The sequence below is a fragment of the Anthonomus grandis genome, chromosome 3, assembly GCF_022605725.1.
Source record: "Anthonomus grandis grandis chromosome 3, icAntGran1.3, whole genome shotgun sequence".
NCBI lineage: Eukaryota > Metazoa > Arthropoda > Insecta > Coleoptera > Curculionidae > Anthonomus > Anthonomus grandis.
In genome coordinates this window covers 28,089,232-28,109,121 of record NC_065548.1, presented here as the reverse complement: position 1 = coordinate 28,109,121, position 19,890 = coordinate 28,089,232, and the positions used below count along the sequence as shown (strand labels likewise).

Here is a 19,890-nt window from a genome sequence, read left to right as displayed (position 1 = left end):
ATGTACGTGCTCCATCGCAATTATCGTTGAACATGTCGCTTCGCGTTGAAATTTGTACGCTGCGGTGTTGACTTATGGCGTAGTGGATGGTTTGCGGGGAATCACCGGGATAGATGGTTTGGTATACCTGTTATCTCGCACAACTCAAGAACCACTTTAAAAAAAAAATCTATTTATTAAATATCAACATTTAAACTGGCATAGTTTCTGCCTATAATTAATCTGTCTATATATATATATATGTGCATATATATATATGTGCATATATATATATGTGCATATATATATATATATATATATATATATATATATATATATATATATATATGTTATATTGGGTCTTATATATATATATAAGTAAAATTGTTGTTAACTGTTTTAATTTACAAGAATTAAACAACTTGATTTTTCGAAGGAACAAATTTTATTTGTAAGTGGACAGTTTGGCGGTACGAGCGAATCTGACTGAAAATACAAAATGCCATCTAAAGCAAAGTAACAAATTGCGTCACCCAAGTTGGGCGGCGTGATAGTCAAAACAATAATAATATTAAAACAACGTATATTCAACACTGCTGAGGTGAGCTTATTATTTCCTTGGAATTTCGCATGATGTAACACCTCCCTCCTGAAGACCGAAGCAGAGATGTCCAAAAGGGTTGTCTTCACAGCTTCAGTAGTACAATTTCGTTGGATAGACTCCGTGTAGGCAGATGTGAAGGTCACATGGAAATAAGAAACCAATGAATAGTGAGTTTGCTTCACTCCAATATTCTGGAAGGCCGTAGACGAAATGTATCAAGTGGCTGTCGAATTATATATAAAGTTTTGATGTAATTTTCTTATGAATCATAAATGAAAATTTATATCTATTACTAGCCAATGCTACACTTCATCTTTGGTTTGGTTTTACATTATTAAAATGGAATTTTCTAATTACTCCGTTATCTAATTCTATTTGTAAGGTTTTATTGGATTCATTGACCTCTAGAATGTCATACGGTCCTGTATATAGCATTGTTTTTGGTGTATTTGGATTTTTAGGTCTCTTTAGGAGAATCATATCTCCAACATTGTACTTTGTTTTTAAATTATTGGTTTTGTTATCAAAACGATTATTTTGTTGTTCTCGTAAATCGCTTTGTTTTTTTCTTATATTTTCTATCTGATCATCAAACAGATTTTTATCAAATTCCCTGTCATTTTTATATGGAAAGACTAAATTATATGGTTTAGTTGATGTTGAACTATGTTTACTTGAAATATAAGAGTGTATAGCGACTAAAAGTGCATCTTCCAACTCACACTGATTATGTTCTAAAAAGAAACTTCGCAGTGTATCAGTAATAGTTGCATGAAAGCGCTCAATTATACCGTTCGATTGATGATACTCAGATGAGGTAAAGTGCCAATCAATATTCAGTGAACTAACGTAAGCTTGCAACTTTTTGTTATTAAATTCACCCCCGTGGTCCGAAATAATCTTTTTCGGTAACCCGAAGATAGAAAAATATTTTTTAAGATTACTAATTATCGTTTCTGGTTTTTTGTTAGGTATAATATAAGCTTGTGCAAATTTTGTTAAGTTATCTATGACAGTAAGTATTTTTTGTTTATCAAAAAAGAATAGATCAGTTGATAAAACTTCAAATGGTTTTTCTGGAGAAACTATGATATTCAAGGTTTGAGTACGGTTCTTCCGATCAAATTTTGAAAGTTGACACGTAGGACATAAAGTAAGAAATTCAGTAATCTCATTATACATATTTTTCCATTTATATAATTCTCGAATGTTTTCTGCAGTTTCATTAATTCCCTTGTGATAATTACTCGGATCATTGTGATATTCAAAGATAATCCTTTGTCTATCTTCTATAGGTGGCATAGTAACGATGTTTTTGCAAATAGTAAATTTTACATCGGGATAGATAAAATTTAGCATCTTATAATAGGTAGTATTGTCAAAGTAAGGTATATAATAAATTTTATTTTTAGTTAACTTTAAACTTTTAGAGGTATTAAAATTTTCTAAACAATGATGTGGTTTAATTTTGATTAGAGTAATTTCTCTTTTACATTTTTCACCTTGCAATTTAAGCATTCTGTCAAAATCTGAATCTCCAATATTGGGAAAACTATCATCAATAATTTCGAAATGCTTTACATTCTTATCATTTTCGTCATAAAAATATAAAATATTCTTATTATTAATATGCAGAATTTGCTCATTAGAATAGGAAAACATTTTTAAAACTAAATTAGCTTTATTACTCTCAAATTGGGCAAAGTCTTTTTCGTTCACGTCGATATGATTTATTCTAATTCTAGACAGAGCGTCCGCAACTTTGTTTGCTTTTCCGGAAATATGCTCAATTTCGAAATTATATTCGCTTAATTTTAGCCTCCATCTAGATAATTTTGAGTTAGGATCTTTTAAATTTAAAAGCCATATTAACGGTCTATGGTCAGTTACTATTCGAAATTTAACTCCAAATAAGTAAGGTCTAAAGTAATTTGTAAAATGAACAATAGATAATAATTCTTTCTCCGTCGTCGAATATTTAATTTCGGTCTCGTTTAACGTCCGGGACGCGAAAGCTATAGGTCGATCATTTAAGCCGTCTCTCGACAGCTGTGACAAAATTGCGCCGATCGCAAAATTTGAGGCGTCGGTAGTCAAAATAAACTGCTTGGAGAAATCAGGATAAGCCAAAACATTTTCAGATGTTAATATTGTTTTACACTTATCGAAGCATTTTTTTACTTCAGGGGTTATGAGAAATATTTTATCTTTTTTTAACAAGGCCGTGAGTGGTTTTGTTAGATCGGCAAAGTTGTCGATAAATTTCCTGTAATACCCGAGTAAACCGAGAAATGATTTAACTTCGGTCTGATTTTGAGGAGTCGGAAAGTCTAGGATGGTATTAATTTTTTTTGGATCGGGTTTAATGCCTTCCGGGGATAATAAATGGCCTAAGAAAATTACTTCATCGGTTAAAATTTTACATTTATCGGGTTCAATTTTTAAATTATTTTCCTGTATTAATTCAAAAATTATTTCAAGATTTTTCAGATGTTCTTCTATTGTATTGCTAAAAATTAATATATCATCTATATAAATAAAACATATTTTACCGATTTATTCGCGAAATATATCCTTCATTACCCTGGCAAAAGTACTCGGCGAATTTTTTAACCCGAACGGCATTCTGGTAAATTCAAAATGACCGTGTTCTGTCGAAAATGCGATTTTTTCAATATCTTTAGGATCCATCGGGATCTGATGGAAACCAGATGCTAAATCTATGGTCGAAAAAAATTTAGAAGTATTAAGAAGGTCGAAAATGTCGTTTATATTGGGGATAGGATATTTATCATCGGCTGTGATAAGATTTAGTTTCCGAAAATCAATTACAATCCTCCATTTTTGAACATTATTTTCGTCCAGTTTCTTTGGGACTACCCAGATGGGTGAATTCCAAGGAGAAACAGAATCTCGAATTATCCCTTGCTCTAATAAATTCGTTATTTGTTCATTAACTTCCTTTTTATGGACGTGAGGATATCGGTAGTTTCGTGTATAAATTGGACTGGCATTTTCAGGATTAGTGCGAATACTATGCTTTATCCGACTGCTAAATGTTAAGGGTTCATTAGGTGCCAAAAATATATTTTGAAATTTTGCATAAATTTCCTTTATTGTTTTTTGCAGGCTATTATCTAAGTGATTTAATTTAAGCTTATTTAAGATAGCATTGATTTTTTTGTCATGATTTGGGTTACAATTTTTATGTAAATTATCTATATTCAAGACATTATTAAGAGCTTGACACGATGGAAATAATGGAATGCTCTCATTATTGACAAACAAAATATTTTTTCCAAAATCAACAACACATTTATTTTTCTCTAAGAAATCATAACCAAGTATTCCATCAAAAGGGGAGTTTATGTTAACTATAAAGAATTTTTGAGGCTTCGAAAGTAATTTAAACTTTACACTTTTTGTTACTCGGATTGCTTCATTATTAATACCAAATACTTCAAAATTTTCATCATTAAAGGTGAAAGAATCCAAAATTTTATTTGGCTTTAATATTGATATAGCTGCTCCTGAATCAATTAACAATCTAATATTTAATGTCTTTATATGAGTATAAAGAAGTGGTTTATTAGTTACTTGGTAAATTCTAATGTTGTCAGAGGAGTTTGTTGCAAAAAATCCTCGTCTAATTCAAGCTCGATTTCTTTTTCGTCATAATTTTCAGTGTTATATGAGGGGTTATCATTTTCGCAATGCGTACTATGTACAACATTATGAGTTCCAGGATTGCGATAACATTTTCCGCTTAATGCCCATATTTATGACAGAAAGTACACTTTGGAATAGTAAGTCTAATTGGGGGATTTGTCGATTGATTCATGGAAACGGGGCCCGAGAAATTTCTTTGCGTTCCTGATGCGCTTTCAGAAATTTTAGTTTCATCTTTTATAGTCAGTTTAGAAAAATTGGTATTTGTCTGTTTAAAAAATTGTTGATTTTCGTAATCGTTTAGAATTTGTTTTATCTGAACTAAAGAAAGCGGATTGAGTGATCGAAGCATTTGACACAAAGGTTCTTTTACGCCCGTAATAGCTGTTAAAATAACACTTTTGTCATGAAATTTATTTAAACACGCTTTTTCAACATCGTTTAAATTAGAATCGTACTTAATAACTTTATTTATTCGAATTAACTGTTTTTCAACTCTTTCAACAAAATTAATGGGTTTTTCATTAAAACGCTGTTTGAAATGGCACAATTCAAAATTAAGACACTGTAAATACAAATTTTCACCAAATTGAGAATGAAGAGCATCTTTTATTTCTTGCCAAGTCGACAATTCTTTTGAGCTAATAAAATCAAGAGCTTTTCCTTCTAATCTACTTTTAACAACAAAAGGGAAAATTTGCAGTTCCTGTGGGTCGAACTTTGTATAAATAAAGTCAACAGAGTCTATAAAATGATATAATTTGGAAGAAGACCCATCAAAAACATTTATGAGTTTTACAGCTTTGTCACAATTAATGTAATTAGATGTAGTAATAGAAACAGACGACGTTGAATTCGTAGTATCTGTAGTCGACATTATATGTTTATTAAATTTCAGGAAATGACAAGTATCAGATATAAATTTGTAAACAACAACAACAAAAAATGAATAAAATTAAAGTAAAATTCTTGAAATTTAAGTGATAAAAATTTTAGACAGTACAATAATGAGAAAAACAATATAATTCGACTCACCCTATATTTCCTCTGTGAGATCGCTGCACCCTTCCAGGTCGTCTCTGGAACTGGTAGTTAAGTCCAAACGGTCTAGTCGATATGGTGGTCGAGATGTGGCTTCTAGCTTGATCCACTGGATGGTCCCTCACCTGGATGGCAGACAGGTAACCAGTTGCTTCCCTCTTCAGAACTCTCTCTGTCGAAATCCTTCTTGTTTGCCAGAATCGAATGGCTTTACACTAGATCTAGTTTCCAACGAATCGATTTTCTTCGAGGTAGTATTCAGTGGCTTTACACTTGCAACTTCTAGCAATTTCCAAGTGGCTCAAAAGTTCCTTCAGTCGTTCTCGTGGCTTTACACGCGAACACAAATCCAATTTAATTAACTCCGGATTTTCCGAATTTTCGATTTTCCGAATTAACGATAAAAATCGAGAAAAGGCTTTACTTTTCTTGGGAATCCTACCGACTGCGCCAGTAAAATTGTTGTTAACTGTTTTAATTTACAAGAATTAAACAACTTGATTTTTCGAAGGAACAAATTTTATTTGTAAGTGGACAGTTTGGCGGTACGAGCGAATCTGACTGAAAATACAAAATGCCATCTAAAGCAAAGTAACAAATTGCGTCACCCAAGTTGGGCGGCGTGATAGTCAAAACAATAATAATATTAAAACAACGTATATTCAACACTGCTGAGGTGAGCTTATTATTTCCTTGGAATTTCGCATGATGTAACATATATATATATATATGTTTCAAATTTACAAAATATGAATTATTCAATAGCAAATAGACAGCAATACAATAGTCTATATTGGTACAATATCCCATTAACAAAATTACCTTAATATTATTGTAGCGTCTATCACGGAATGGAACATTTCACTAGACCGTTAGCTTGGCCTGTATCGAAATTTCCCATCCCTCGACCTGTGTGGCAGTTTTCTGCTATTAAGTATAAATAATTAAAATGAAACCATATCATAACATTAAAATAATCTATATAATACATGCTAATATGCCCTAAGTAGTTAATTCCATCTATATACAAAAGAAATAATTCCTATAAAGAGAAGCGCAAGAGAGGAGACAAGGAGACAAAACAACCCGGAATGAAGCAGCAGAAACAAGAGAAGCATTGGAAGAAGAGTCTTTCCGTTCTTCTAATATTATTTTTATAGTGTAATACACATTTATCTATTACGTTTCGTTCTTTTTTTTACCAAATTTACGTGTAACCAAATGTTTCGGGCCTGTTTATAATATATGTTTAATTACTTAAATCAAAGTTATTTCGATCTTAATTATTTATCAAGTTATCAAGGCCAGACTGTAAAGAAATAGGGACGCTGCTCCAGTCACACTGAAATAAGGTGATCCTATTTTCGACGCACGCCCTTAGCGATTATGTAATTAGTGCAATAAAACAGAAACGAAATAAGAAGAGACACAATTTAACGTAAAAGGAAAAAGAATGACTCGACTTACCCTAGTAATAAATGAAGTAAAGGATGTTGATATAAGGAACACCCCATTCAGCTTTCATTAAATCGACAAAGACGTGATGCACTTCGGTATTATCTCGCATGAGATTTAGGTACCGATTCAATAATTGTCGTAGTACTACTTTTTTACTTTTAATTTTTATTTTTAAAGTGTTCGTAATGGTAAATGATGAAGTTTTTTATCTCAAAATTTAAACCTTTTCTATGCTTATTTACTTCGACTTTAGACCTTAGGCCTGTGGGCAGAAGCTTAAGAAATTTGGGAAGTAGAAACAGAATATTTCTTTGCAAGTGTGATTTGCTGAAAAAGTGCGATTGCAAATCTTTGTTTGTTTTAGAACGAGTATAATACTGATGGTCTAGTTCCCTAAAAATATCTTTAACCTTTCTGTAGTAACAAAGACATGCACTCACATTGCTCTTAAATTTAGTAAATTTAGTTCCGAATAAAGGTTGATTGTAGGATATTGATTGCTTTGGCTTAGGATAATCTTAAGTATTTTATTTTGGCATACTTTTAACATTTGCATGGCATTATCATTGCCATGAACCCAAATTACTAAGCAATATCTTAAAATTGATTCTACTAGTGAAGTATATACTATTTTTAATGTTTTCTTATCTAAAATATTACGAAGCTGATAAAATTTATAATAAAGTTTTCTAAGTTTTTTTGAAGTTTCAAAAGCATGTTCATTCCAGCGTAGATGCTGGTCAATGTATAAACCTAGGTATTTAATTTTACTAATTTTTTGTATGCAAGGACAAGGACAGTTATTATTTAATAAATTACAAGTTGGGTTGTGAATTTTAATATTACTTTTTTTAGGTTGATCACTAGTTGTCAAGGAGAAAGCTATAAATTTGGTCTTTGTTGTTATATTTAGGGTGATTTTGTTTTCATTTATCCAGTTTTGAATTACATAAAAGCCTTGCTCTGCTTTCGAGTATACACCATCCCAGCTGTTGTCTGCGAATGTGACTGCAGTATCATCGGCGTAACAAATAACCGAACTATCTTGTAGTAATTTTCCCAAATCATTAATATAGATCAAGAATAAAATTGGACCCAGGACTGTCCCTTGAGGAACTCCAGTATTTACAACCATATCACTACTTAGGATATCATTACATCGCACTCCTTGCACTCGATTTTCCAAGTAAAATCTCAAAAGCTCCAGAGCTTGACCCCTTATTTCAACATTTTCTAATTTATTTAACAGCAAGGTGTGGGAGACTGTATTGAAAGCCTTTGCAAAGTCCATATATACTGTAAGACATTTCTTATTTTCTTGCATATCTGACATAATTTTTTTTAACCAAAAAAATATTGCATCATCGGTGCTTTTATTAGATCTAAAACCAAATTGTGCATTAAAAATTATATTTTGTGATTCAAAAAATGAAATTAGGCGAGTCTTGACACATTTTTCCCAATTTTTTGAAAAGTTACTTAGTAGAGATATGGGCCTGTAGTTTGTCATTTGATATGGATCGCCGTTTTTAAAAATTGGAATTACTATAGCATTTTTCCACTCTATAGGAATCTTAGATGTCTTAAAGGTTAAGTTAATTATATGTGCTAAAGGATCTAAAATATATACATGAATTGTTTTAATTAATCTAACAGTTATACCATCCTCGCCAGGAGATGAATCGGTTTTTAAGGAGTTAATGTGAATTATTAAGTTCTTTTTTATTTACTGGTCCTAAAAAGAGAGTTTTATCTATACTATTTTTAATGTCGTTATTGCGTTGATTTTTTGAAATAATGTTATTTGCCATTGTTTCTCCAATTTTTGAAAAGAACTTATTAAAAAGATTAGAGGTTTGTTCTTTATTTTTTACAATATTGCCGGTTTCATCTTTAATTGTTATCACCCCATTTGTTGTTTCGCTAATAATTTTCCACACCTTTTTGTAATTTTTGCCTGCATCCTGTATTTGAGTTCTATAATACTGAAATTTAGTTTTTTGAATTAATTTATGTAAAAAGTATATATATATATATATATATTTATATACTTGTTTATTTTTACACTTAAATACGCTTTATCGACAAATACCATGTATTTATGACAAAGTATGTTTAAATCGAATATTTTTACACAAGAATTATGTTCCTTAAAGGTTTACGTTTACTTTTGAATCACCCCTTATGAATTGAATTCATTTAATATAACATCCTGTTACAAAAAAACACATTCTACTTACGGTACACTCTACTTTATTATGAGTTTAATAGAATGATCTAAATTAAACATAAAATCACAACACATAATTCGAAAAAAAAAACCGGAAATACTGAAAACAATATGAGTCCAAAATATTGTTATTTTGTCATGTATTACCAAACAATTTTTCCATGGTAGTAATGAGAATGAAAGTGGTACCTAACAAATCATAAGGTAAATAAGTTTAAGACTTAACTGCAATAAATATTATTTACATATCAGACAAATCATAATTTCTATAGCCTTATAAAGCTTCTGTAAAAACTAAACGCGGATAAATAAATATTATATTTTCTATAATTGGTTTGTTGTCCTTATTTCATTTATCACTTTGACAGCAGTAGAGACGAATGTAAAACTCTATTTCAAAAAACGAATGAACAATGACCGAAAATGACAAAAATAATTAGGACGGTAACATAATGGAGTAAAAATTAAAAATAATGAACCACACTGTCAAAAATGACCGATGTTTGAATTACGACGCCTGAGCCACCTTTGAGCAGATTTCATTTGTGAATTCTGAACATTTGGCTTTGCCACCCAAATCACCTAAAAATGAAAAAAAAAGTGTTAACTGTATAAAATTCTGGAGAACTGGAACTTTTGGTCGAGACTACACAAAACAAGTTTTATTAAAAATTTATAAAAGCAAATAGACTTATTCATGTATTTAGAAGAATTATGAACTTTAATAATAAGTACTTTTTCTTACTTAAGTCCATTAATTCTTAAATACAATTGAGGGATAACAGATTTTTTTTTATATATCTAGGATAATGTTTTATACAGGGTGTCCAAGATAAGGATCCTAAGCATGGGGATCTCGGTACCTGTTGGAGATACAGCTTCGGTTAAATTAGGAAAAAGTTGTACACTTTGAAGCGTATTTACATGCCGTTGAGAAACTTCAAAAATTTCCATGGCCTGCTGAGATATTTGGAAAAAACGGAAATTTGCCAATATCGATTTTATTTTTTCCTGGCTTTATTCTAAAAGATATCAAAAAACTATTGACACTTTTGATGTAGTACGTGATGGCGCTTTTAAATTTTATATCCGACGTTTCGTTTTCGAGAAACCATCATCAACTTTATTTTTTTATATGGCGCGAAAAGAAAGTACACCCTGTATCTGATTCCATTTTTTATTAAAAATTCAACGATGTATCACTTGTCACATTTTTTTTGTTAGTTAAAAGGAAAAATGCAAATTTTCTATTTTTTTATCATATTTTTTAAGTAAGTTTTGGAAACAAATGCTTTGACGTATGTAAATACCTGTTACCGAGTCTGTCACATTTTTCTTAATATCTATTTAGAAAGTGATGAAGCTAAATGAAGCATTGATTTGCATTGTACATTGTACTACTTATAAATAAAAAAATGTAACCAGTAATAGACAAATGTTTTATGATTTTTCTAACGATATGCAACAAATAATGAATACATTTTAAAAATAACGAAGAAAGCAAATAAATTAACGCATTTTATAAATTTAATTTAAAACAGTTGTTCAAACAAGTTTCCGTTATTTTCTAGACATAAGAATGATCTTCTTACAGTAGCAGTTAAAACATCACGCAATATCTCTCGCGTAATACTTTGAAAAGCGGCCGTCACACATTCTCGTAACTCCTGCTCAGTTCCAAAAGAATGTTGATAGACTCGGTTTTTAATAAATCCCCAAAGGAAGAAGTCCAAAGGGGTTAAGTCCGGGGATCGCGCTGGCCAAGACACTTCACTGGAGGTTCCAATCCACTTTTCAGGAAAACGCTGCGAAAGGTACTGTCGAACTTGCCCAGAATTATGTGCAGGAGCCCCGTCTTGTTGAAACCAACAGCTATTGACTTGTGCCAGAGGTAAATCATCTAAGCAGTCTTCTAAATCATTTTGCAATAAATTAAGATATCGTTCTGCTGTTAATGAATAATGGTAAATAAATGGACCTAGTATTTTGGTTCCTAAAGTTCCACACCACATATTAAACCCAAAACGTCGTTGATGTCTAGATATTTTCTTAACACGCGGATTTTGTTGGACCCAGTAATGACTATTGCGGCGGTTAAAGATACCACTATTAGTGACCATACTTTCGTCGGACCATATTATTTTTGATGGAAAATTAAAATCCTCTTCACAGGCACGTGTATACCACTCACAAAAATGCCGACGTCGTTTGAAATCCCCAGGTTTAAGTCTTTGGCAAATTCTAAATTTGTAGGGGTGATATCTGTTTTTACGTAAAATAAACTGAGCTGTAGATTTGGCCACTCCGACATTTTGTTCAATTTGCCTGGTTGATATCTCGGGGTTTTCAATAACTGCTTGTAAAACATTATTTTGAGTTGCTTCAAGAGATTCCTTTTTTGGAGATAAAACAGGCTTTTTAAACGAACCATATTCTTTTAAATTTCGAGCCAACTCTCAGAAAATGGATTTACATGGTTGCTTTCTATCTGGAAATTTATTAAGATACATTGCTGCTGTATTTACAGTATTTTTGTAGCACAAAATGTAGCATGACAGCATGTCAAACTTCTCTTCATGACTATAATGACCACCAGGCATATTTGAAGATAATAACACAATTTTAGCAATAATAACGACAACAGTAAATAATAATAACAATAATTACTCAACAAACAACACCTCGACGGTAACAACAAGTGTCAAAGCATTTGTTTCCAAAGCCTACTTAATAATAATTATGTTTAAAAAAAAAATTGTATTTTTCCTTTTAACTAACAAAAAAAATGTGACATGTGATACATCGTTGAATTTGTAATAAAAAAAGGAATCAAATACAGGGTGTACTTTCTTTTCGCGCCATATAAAAAAATAAAGTTGATGGTGGTTTCTCGGAAACGAAACGTCGGATGTAAAATTTAAAAGCGCCATCACGTACTACTTCAAAAGTGTCAATGAGAAAGTGTCAATAGTTTTTTGATATCCTTTAAAATAAAGCCAGGAAAAAATAAATTCGATATTGGCAAATTTCCGTTTTTTTCAAATATCTCAGCAGGCCATGGAAATTTTTGAAGTTTCTCAACGGCATGTAAATACGTTTCAAAGTGCACAACTTTTTCCTAATTTAACCGAAGCTGTATCTCCAACGGGTACCGAGATCCCCATGCTTAGGATTCTTATCTTGGACACTCTGTATATCATCCCCTGAACTCGTTTTTTTTTCTCACTATTGAGGCTTTATTTATTTTACATGTTTCGGAGTAATCTACCAAGCTTCTCTTATTTGATAAAAATATAGGTGTCAAATGAGAGTGACTATGTGCTACCCGGCTTTATTTTTTTGTCTATGAACAGGAAGAAAAAACCAATTTGTTTAATAAAAATCTTATCGTCGTTTTCTAGGTACAGAAATCAAATTAAAGAAATTACATATATACACATCAAAATGGTCTAAGGAACACTTAGAAAAATAGTTTTTTTCGCCTTATAAATTTTTATATATTTATATTTTCATACGGAATAGAATAGTTGGGTACAAAAAATCATACCAGGACAGCGTTTTTTGCTACTTGTACATTTTGTCGAAATAACGCAGATTATAATTTTTAAATTCTAACGCAATATCGCATTTTCTGTGGTTCCAACCAAATAATTGTGATTTAGTTTTTATTCAATAAAAATTGAAAGACGACATTTAACTCGAGAGGAAATGCTAAAAGCAGTCAGAATTCTTGAGGCAGGAACAAGTCAAAGAGACGTTGCAAGACTTTTGGATGCATCTCCCAGTGCAATTAACCGTTTGTGGACAAGATATAGAGAATATAACCACAGAATAGACTGGAATGCTTCCTCAATTTTAGCAAAGGAACCAATTTCAAAATTACGTAAGCTAAAGGAAAGTGCATTTATAATGTTAAATGAAGATAAATGCTTAGCTACTTGTTCGGTTGATTTTCATAATACATGGATTCCTTTGCTAAAGAGAGAAGTAGATCAGGGTATTCTCAAAATTAATTAATGATTTAAAATATTTGATATTCATGTATTTTCTATGATTAATTTACATTAAGATCACACCCCTTTAATTTTAAAAAAGTAACCTTTGAAATTTTTGTTATCTTTCAAAATAGTTTGTCAAACTATTAATAAACCGTCAAATCATATAAAAAAGTATATAAAGTATTTTCGAATTAGGAAGAAATTTTGATGAGACTACATTGCTGAAAATTTGAAAGATAAGTATATTTTATTTTTAATTTAATTTTACTTTAATTACCTTGATAACGGTAGTAGATATAACTACCGAAACGTTGGTTCAAATTAGGTATTTTTAAAAAAAGTAGGTCTTCTTGTTGTTTTTTATCGTTTTTTTTTAATTGTAATATTCATAACAAAGTTAGGTAGGATATTGAAAAGAAGAAACGAGCTCAGAGATTGTTAGATTGAACCTCAGCTCCTAGGTATATAAAAAATCTATTATACCTCAAGTAAATTATTGTATTTAAAACTTATTGAACTTAAATTAAATTAAGTATATCGAACGGTATCGTTACAGATTTAAGTTCATATTTCTTTTAAATACGTGAATAAGTCCATTTTCTTCTTCTTTTCAATTGTTGAGCGTGTGAGATTAAAATTTCTAAATTGATTTTTGCTATAAGTGACGTAATACCCAATATAATAAGTAACTCAAGATATAGAGAGACAAATGATGTTAGAGAACGGCATCAAGGCCCGTCGCGAGTTACCACACCTGCCCAAGACCCTTTTATAACTTTGCAAGCTCAAAGAAATCCCACGGTAACAGACTCTGTTTTGGTTCAGCAGCTCTCACGAGTGCATAGCGTCGAGGTTTCAGGTCAAACTATTAGAAACCGTTTGCATGAGAGAGGAGTTCATGCCAGAAGACCCCTAAGGGTTCCTCGGTTAACTTTAGGAAATCGAGGTGCAAGATTAACGTGGTGCCAAGAACATGTTAATTGGAATCAAGAAAGATGGGTCACAGTTCTTTTTACGGATGAGTCTCGATTTTCATTTTATCCTGATTCTGGTAGAATTCGTGTCTGGCGAGAGGAAGGAAATGAAAGTCGTTTGCGTCATGCCCGGGAAGTAGTAAGGCAACGTGGTGGATCACTAATGTTTTGGAGTAGCATTAGACTTGACGGAAAAACGAACCTCATTTTTGTGGAAAATACAATGACTGGAATAAGTTATAGGGATAATATACTACTGCCTGTAATTGTTCCATATTTACGCGAAAAATTCGTTGTTGCAACAAGATAATGCCCCACCACATCGAGCACGGCTTGTACGAATCGCTATTGAGGAAAATCAAATCAATCTTCTACCCTGGCCCTCTACCTCACCGGATCTTAATCCAATTGAGCATGTTTGGGATTGGTTAAAAAGGCAACTTCTTCAACGATTTGACTTTTTTCAAAGCGCTCTGGAGCTTCGTCTTGCTGTGACACATGTTTGGGAGGAGTTGCCCCAAGAATTAATTAATAATTTAATTTTAAGTATGCCTAGGCGATGCCAAAGTGTTATTAATAATAGAGGTGGACCATCTGGCTACTAGTTTAATTTGTATTTGGTAAATGTAAATATCGAATAATAATCGTAAAAAAATTGCAATAATTAAGTTTCTTCCAATCTTCTCAAAAATATTAACATATTTTTATGTGCTCCCTAGACCATTTTGATGTGTGTATTACTTCAATACCAAGATGAACCATAGAAATGGCAGTTCATCAACAGAAATTATTATGAAACTTGATAGAAATGAAAGATTTGCTTGACTTTATTTTGATCTCCGAAAGGCTTTTGATACCATTAATTATATTTCCTAATTTATAAACTTGATAATCCTGAACTGAGTGATTTTTCAACATACAAAATCATATTTACCAGACCAAGCCGATCAATAAATGATAGACTATACTATTATCGTATGCAGAGGTGTAACACAAGGTTCAATATTATGACATCTGCTTCAACTGCTTTACTGTAAGATCTACCTGATACACCAGATTTTAGGCCTAAAAATCTGGTAAGTTTTTTAGGACTAGTAGACACAAATTTTGAACAAAGTACAGGGAATACAATTTAAAATCAGTTAAATGAAAATATAAATAGTAAGTAGCATGTTTACATATGTATGGTTTTTTTTCCATACATTTCAGTTCAGCTTGTTTGTATGTGTTTCTATTTTTGATTTTTCTCTATTCTTTTCAAGTGTAATTTAGGTAAAGTAAAGCAGTCTATGGCTCAACTTTGCTTATGTATTTGTAGTTGGTAAAAATAAAGCTTAAAAAAATTACTTAATAACACCTCCATTTTATTATAGTACTATATGATTTATACTGATTTTAATTGCTTTTTTGGCACTAATAAATGAAATAAATAAATAAATACCTTCAGTGAAGTACTTTGCTGAGGTAAAACCTATTTTGCTTGCCATATAAAAGCTTCTAAAGTCTTTACTTACCAGTTAAGTATTTGGCTTCTTTGATGGTATCAAAACATGCCTTTTCAATAATATTAGCATAGGGAGTGAGTTGCATGTACCTCAACATCATAACAGCTGAAAGTAAGAGCGCTGTAGGGTTGGCTTTGTCTTGACCAGCAATATCTGGGGCAGTGCCGTGTACCTAAAATTTTTTAATATAGCCTTTCTAATTATATCAGTCTAAATCCCACTTACAGATTCAAACAAAGCTCCATTAAGTCCAATATTCCCAGAAGGAGTAAGTCCCAAACCTCCCACAAGACCTGCACACATATCAGATAAAATATCACCATACAAGTTGGGCATTACTAAAACATCATATTTGGAAGGATCTTGGACCATATTTAGGCATACAGTGTCTAGGTATCTTTCTTCAAACTTCACCTGTGGGTACTTTTTAGCCATTTCACGGCAGCAGCGGAGGAAGAGACCATCAGACATACGCCTAAAAATATTTAAGTTGAATTTCCACTTAATTTTAATTTAAAGGTTCTTACATAATGTTGGCTTTATGTACAGCAGTGACTTGCTTCCTATTATTCTCTATGGCATATTGGAAAGCAAATTCTGCTACCCTTCTGGAGGCGTCTTCAGTAATAAGCTTAATACTTTGTACAACACCATCCACAATTTCATGTTCAATACCTGAGTATTCACCTTCTGTGTTTTCTCTGATAGTAACTACATCTACATCATCATAGAGGGTCTTATATCTTTTTGACAAAAATTAACCAAGATTAAATTTCCGACTTTTTATTTAGGTCCAACTTACCCTTCTAAGCTTCTGCATGGTCTCACATTGGCATATAAATTGAACTCCTTCCTAAGGGCTAAGTTAAGAGATCTATGGCCCTTACCTACTGGGGTCATCAGGGGTCCTTTTAGACCAATTTTATTTCTAAAAAATATTGGTATTAAGAGTCATTGCTTAATATATGAAGGAAACTAAATCCACCTATTAACTGAATCAATAGCTGCTTGAGGGATACCAAATCTGCCATCTGGGCCCCTGACAGGTGTGACATCCACACTTTCCCACTCTATTGGCACTTTGGCAACCTCAAAGATCTTTTGAACTGCTGCAGATATTTCTGGACCAATTCCATCGCCAGGGATTAGAGTACATTTTTTTACTTCAGCACTGTAAAGTCTTTGGCCTAGGGGCTTATTTGATGCCTGGTAAAAAGTACAATAATTATATAACAAGTGAAAGAAAAAACATTTGCATGTGTATTCATTGATTTAACAGATAATATTCGTCATGCTGGAAGTGAAAACCAGGCATTGGCAAATTCAAATTTAAAACATACTAAGCAAACAAATTTTAAAGAATCTTATGGAACATTTTTTTCTTAAATTGCGTTTTCTTTTCAAGCAGTTAGCACTTTAGTGCTGCTTTTATATAAATAGCCATTTCCCAGGTTAGAAATTCTAATATTCATTTCTTAATGATTTAAAAAGTCAATGTCTGTCATTGTCAATGTCAAGTGCAGTATTGCAACTCTTAAATGTTTTCTGACAACCCCAAATTATGTCTAATTACTTTTCATGATCTTGACATTGGCTTACTAGAAGAAAACTTTGAATTTTGATAATTTAAAGATTGGTAAATGTTTTCTGATATCATTAAAAAGGAAAAGAAATATAATTCCTTCATTCTATCTGATAAATGGCTAGAAACTCAAAGGACTTAAATTTTTGTGATTATATAAACCAAATAGCAGTGAAAGTTAAACAGATGATAGGTTTTACCCATAACAATTCCAGTGAGTTATCTCTGGAGGTAAAGAAGTTATTTTGTGTGGGTTAGATGAATCCCAAGGGATTTGGTTCAATTAGTTAAACCATATCCTCAATATAACATGTCTTGGAGGGAATGGGCATTTAAAGTAAATTTTTGGGATGATTTAATTATGTATTCAATCTGAATCTTATGGCTGGTCTTGACTATTCTTGCATATTAATGAATCTTAAATTACTCACGTAAGTTAAAAGAAGAGTAATGTCTGATGTCTATTTAATTCTAAAGTACCTGAATTCTATGTTGTCCAGAAATTCTTTCTTTAATTTAACTTAAAGTTTACAGAGAAGCCAAAATAATTCATTTGTCATTAAATTTTAAGCAGCAAATTAAGGTAATACAAAGTAATAAGGAGGATAAAAAGAACACTCACCTTTGGGGATAGATGCTTTGAATATGGGGGAGAAACATTTAGTTATTATGTTTTGTTAACCTTCAGAGTATTACATTATTTGAAATATTTGAGTATATTTATTTTTATAATTTAAAATATCTATGTTAATAGATTTTGTAAATGAGTGAAAAGTAAATAAATTAAAAAGATCTTAGTCAGTTTATTTACCAGAAATAGAGTTCGATTGTCTGGTATTATGATACCTTTTAGACTTATTGTTACCAAAATATAACTTAAAAGTCTAAACTTTTTGTATGTTAAGTTATTTCCACTATATACAGGGTGGTCCAGTTTAAACATCATTAATTTTAATAGGTATGATAGAGAATTTAAAAAGAAATATCCTTTCATTATAAAATTTTACTCAGAAATGTTTAATAACAAAGATACAGGGTGTTAAAGTTAAGAATAAATATTTGTGTATTTATCATAACTTTTAAACTGCCGGCTCAATTTTAATTAAATTTTGCATGCAGGTTATTGTAGTCAATTGTCAATTACTGATGAATCCAATTTTTAAAAAAAATTTCAGTGGTGTAACATACAGAGGGACTTGGTCCTTTTTTGTCTAAAATCTGGGAAGTGATAAAATATTTTTTTATAAAAAGTCAACTTTTAGATTCTTCATTTAATTTGGAAAAAAGTTACTCTTGCAAAATTATGATTTAAGGCACTGTTTTTAAAATATCTTAGTTTAATTGTACAGAAACTTTTTTACAAATCCAAGCCCGATTTCCCTTTTTTATAAATTTTAGCAAGTATTTCTGAACAATTAAATTAAGATATTTTAAAAACAGTGCCTTACATCATAGTTTTGCAGGAGTAACTTTTTTTCCAAATTAAATGAAGAATCTAAAAGTTGACTTCTTATAAAAAAATATTTTATCACTTTGCAGATTTTAGACAAAAAAAGAACCAAGTCCCTCTGTATGTTATGCCACTGGCAATTTTTTTTAAAATTGGCTTCATCAGTAATTGACAATTCACTACAATACCTGCATGCGAAATTTAATTAAAATTGAGCTGGTAGTTCAAAAGTTATGATAAACAAATAATTATTCTTGATTTTACACCCTGCATCTTTGTTATTATTTGTTTCCTTTTAAATTCTCTATCACATATTAAAATTAATGACATTTAAATTGGACCACCCTGTATAACCTACATAGCAAAGGATTTTAAAGTCCTACACTAAAACTTTCTAGAAGAGAAAAATATACTGATATTGCAGCTTCAGAACCCTGTGCTTTGATCTAATTTTAACAGCATAACATCCACCATGCTTAGGACCACATAGTAATTATTAAACTTCAATCCATCATTTATGAAAATTGTTTCTCCTTTTTATAAATCCCTAAGTATGTTTCCACTTTTACCATGTTAAGTAAATGATATTATTTAAAGAAGGTGTTATGGTAAGGTAATATTGATTAAAATGCCTTCTTTGTACTTTTGTAATATTGGCAATTTGCCCATCAAATCAATAAGTAAATAAAATCGATTTTCACATTTTCCATTAACCAAAAATTCGCATGTGACATAACCTAACAAACTTCCTAGAAGTTGCGTTATATAACACTCACGATTTTAGCACCGTTATAGCCTTTGGGGACACTGTTTTTTGACGTCAACTTAAACAAACCACCGAAAAACTCGCTAAGACTTTTTCCGTTAAAAAAACCAGACATTTTCATTAATTTATAGTTGAAATAGATGGACGGTACAGTTTAGGATGGGTAATTCACGAGATTTAAAAACATGCGCATGAGGATTTTATATGATTTATTATAAGAAAAAAACTTACGATTTTCCTGAATAGTTGCGAAGCCATGGCACCTATTAAATTTATTAAAAAAATATATTATTTTCGATTTTAATGAACTTTTAAATGCCCCTTTTTATTTTTAGATCCCCTTTAGCGTGACAGGACAGGGAATGTCATATGTTTGATATATGTCAAAAGTGACAGTTTAACAGCTGGGGCTAAGACGGGTAATGACAAATTTTAAGTAAAAATAAGACACATATTTGTCATTGGAGAATAGGCCTCTGGACACTGATCAGTGGATCCGGGATCCCTTAATTAAACGAATTCTAAAAGTCCATTAAAAATTAACTTGGTATAAACAATTAAATGATCAGATTTCATACAGTGCATACAGTCATTTAAAATGGCGGACAGGAGACATCTTCACATTTTCTAACGC

At 31.3% G+C, this 19,890-nt stretch overlaps 1 protein-coding gene across 2 annotated transcripts; it reads right to left on the bottom strand.

The window, feature by feature from the left end:
- Nucleotides 1–8,987: 8,987 nt before the first annotated feature.
- Nucleotides 8,988–19,653, bottom strand: LOC126733905 (probable isocitrate dehydrogenase [NAD] subunit alpha, mitochondrial). 2 transcript variants are annotated; one of them, XM_050437354.1, is made up of 7 exons: nt 19,488–19,653; nt 16,444–16,664; nt 16,261–16,386; nt 15,986–16,201; nt 15,684–15,933; nt 15,468–15,630; nt 8,988–9,563 (listed from the first exon to the last, which is right to left on the bottom strand). In XM_050437354.1, exons 1-7 carry the CDS (start codon nt 19,512–19,514, stop codon nt 9,490–9,492), a joined length of 1,077 nt encoding a protein of 358 aa, XP_050293311.1. In that variant the 5' UTR covers nt 19,515–19,653; the 3' UTR covers nt 8,988–9,489. The 2 variants fall into 2 exon arrangements, with proteins under 2 accessions (XP_050293311.1, XP_050293310.1); XM_050437353.1 differs by lacking the exon at nt 19,488–19,653 and adding an exon at nt 19,267–19,403.
- Between the last annotated feature and the right edge of the window lie 237 nt (nt 19,654–19,890).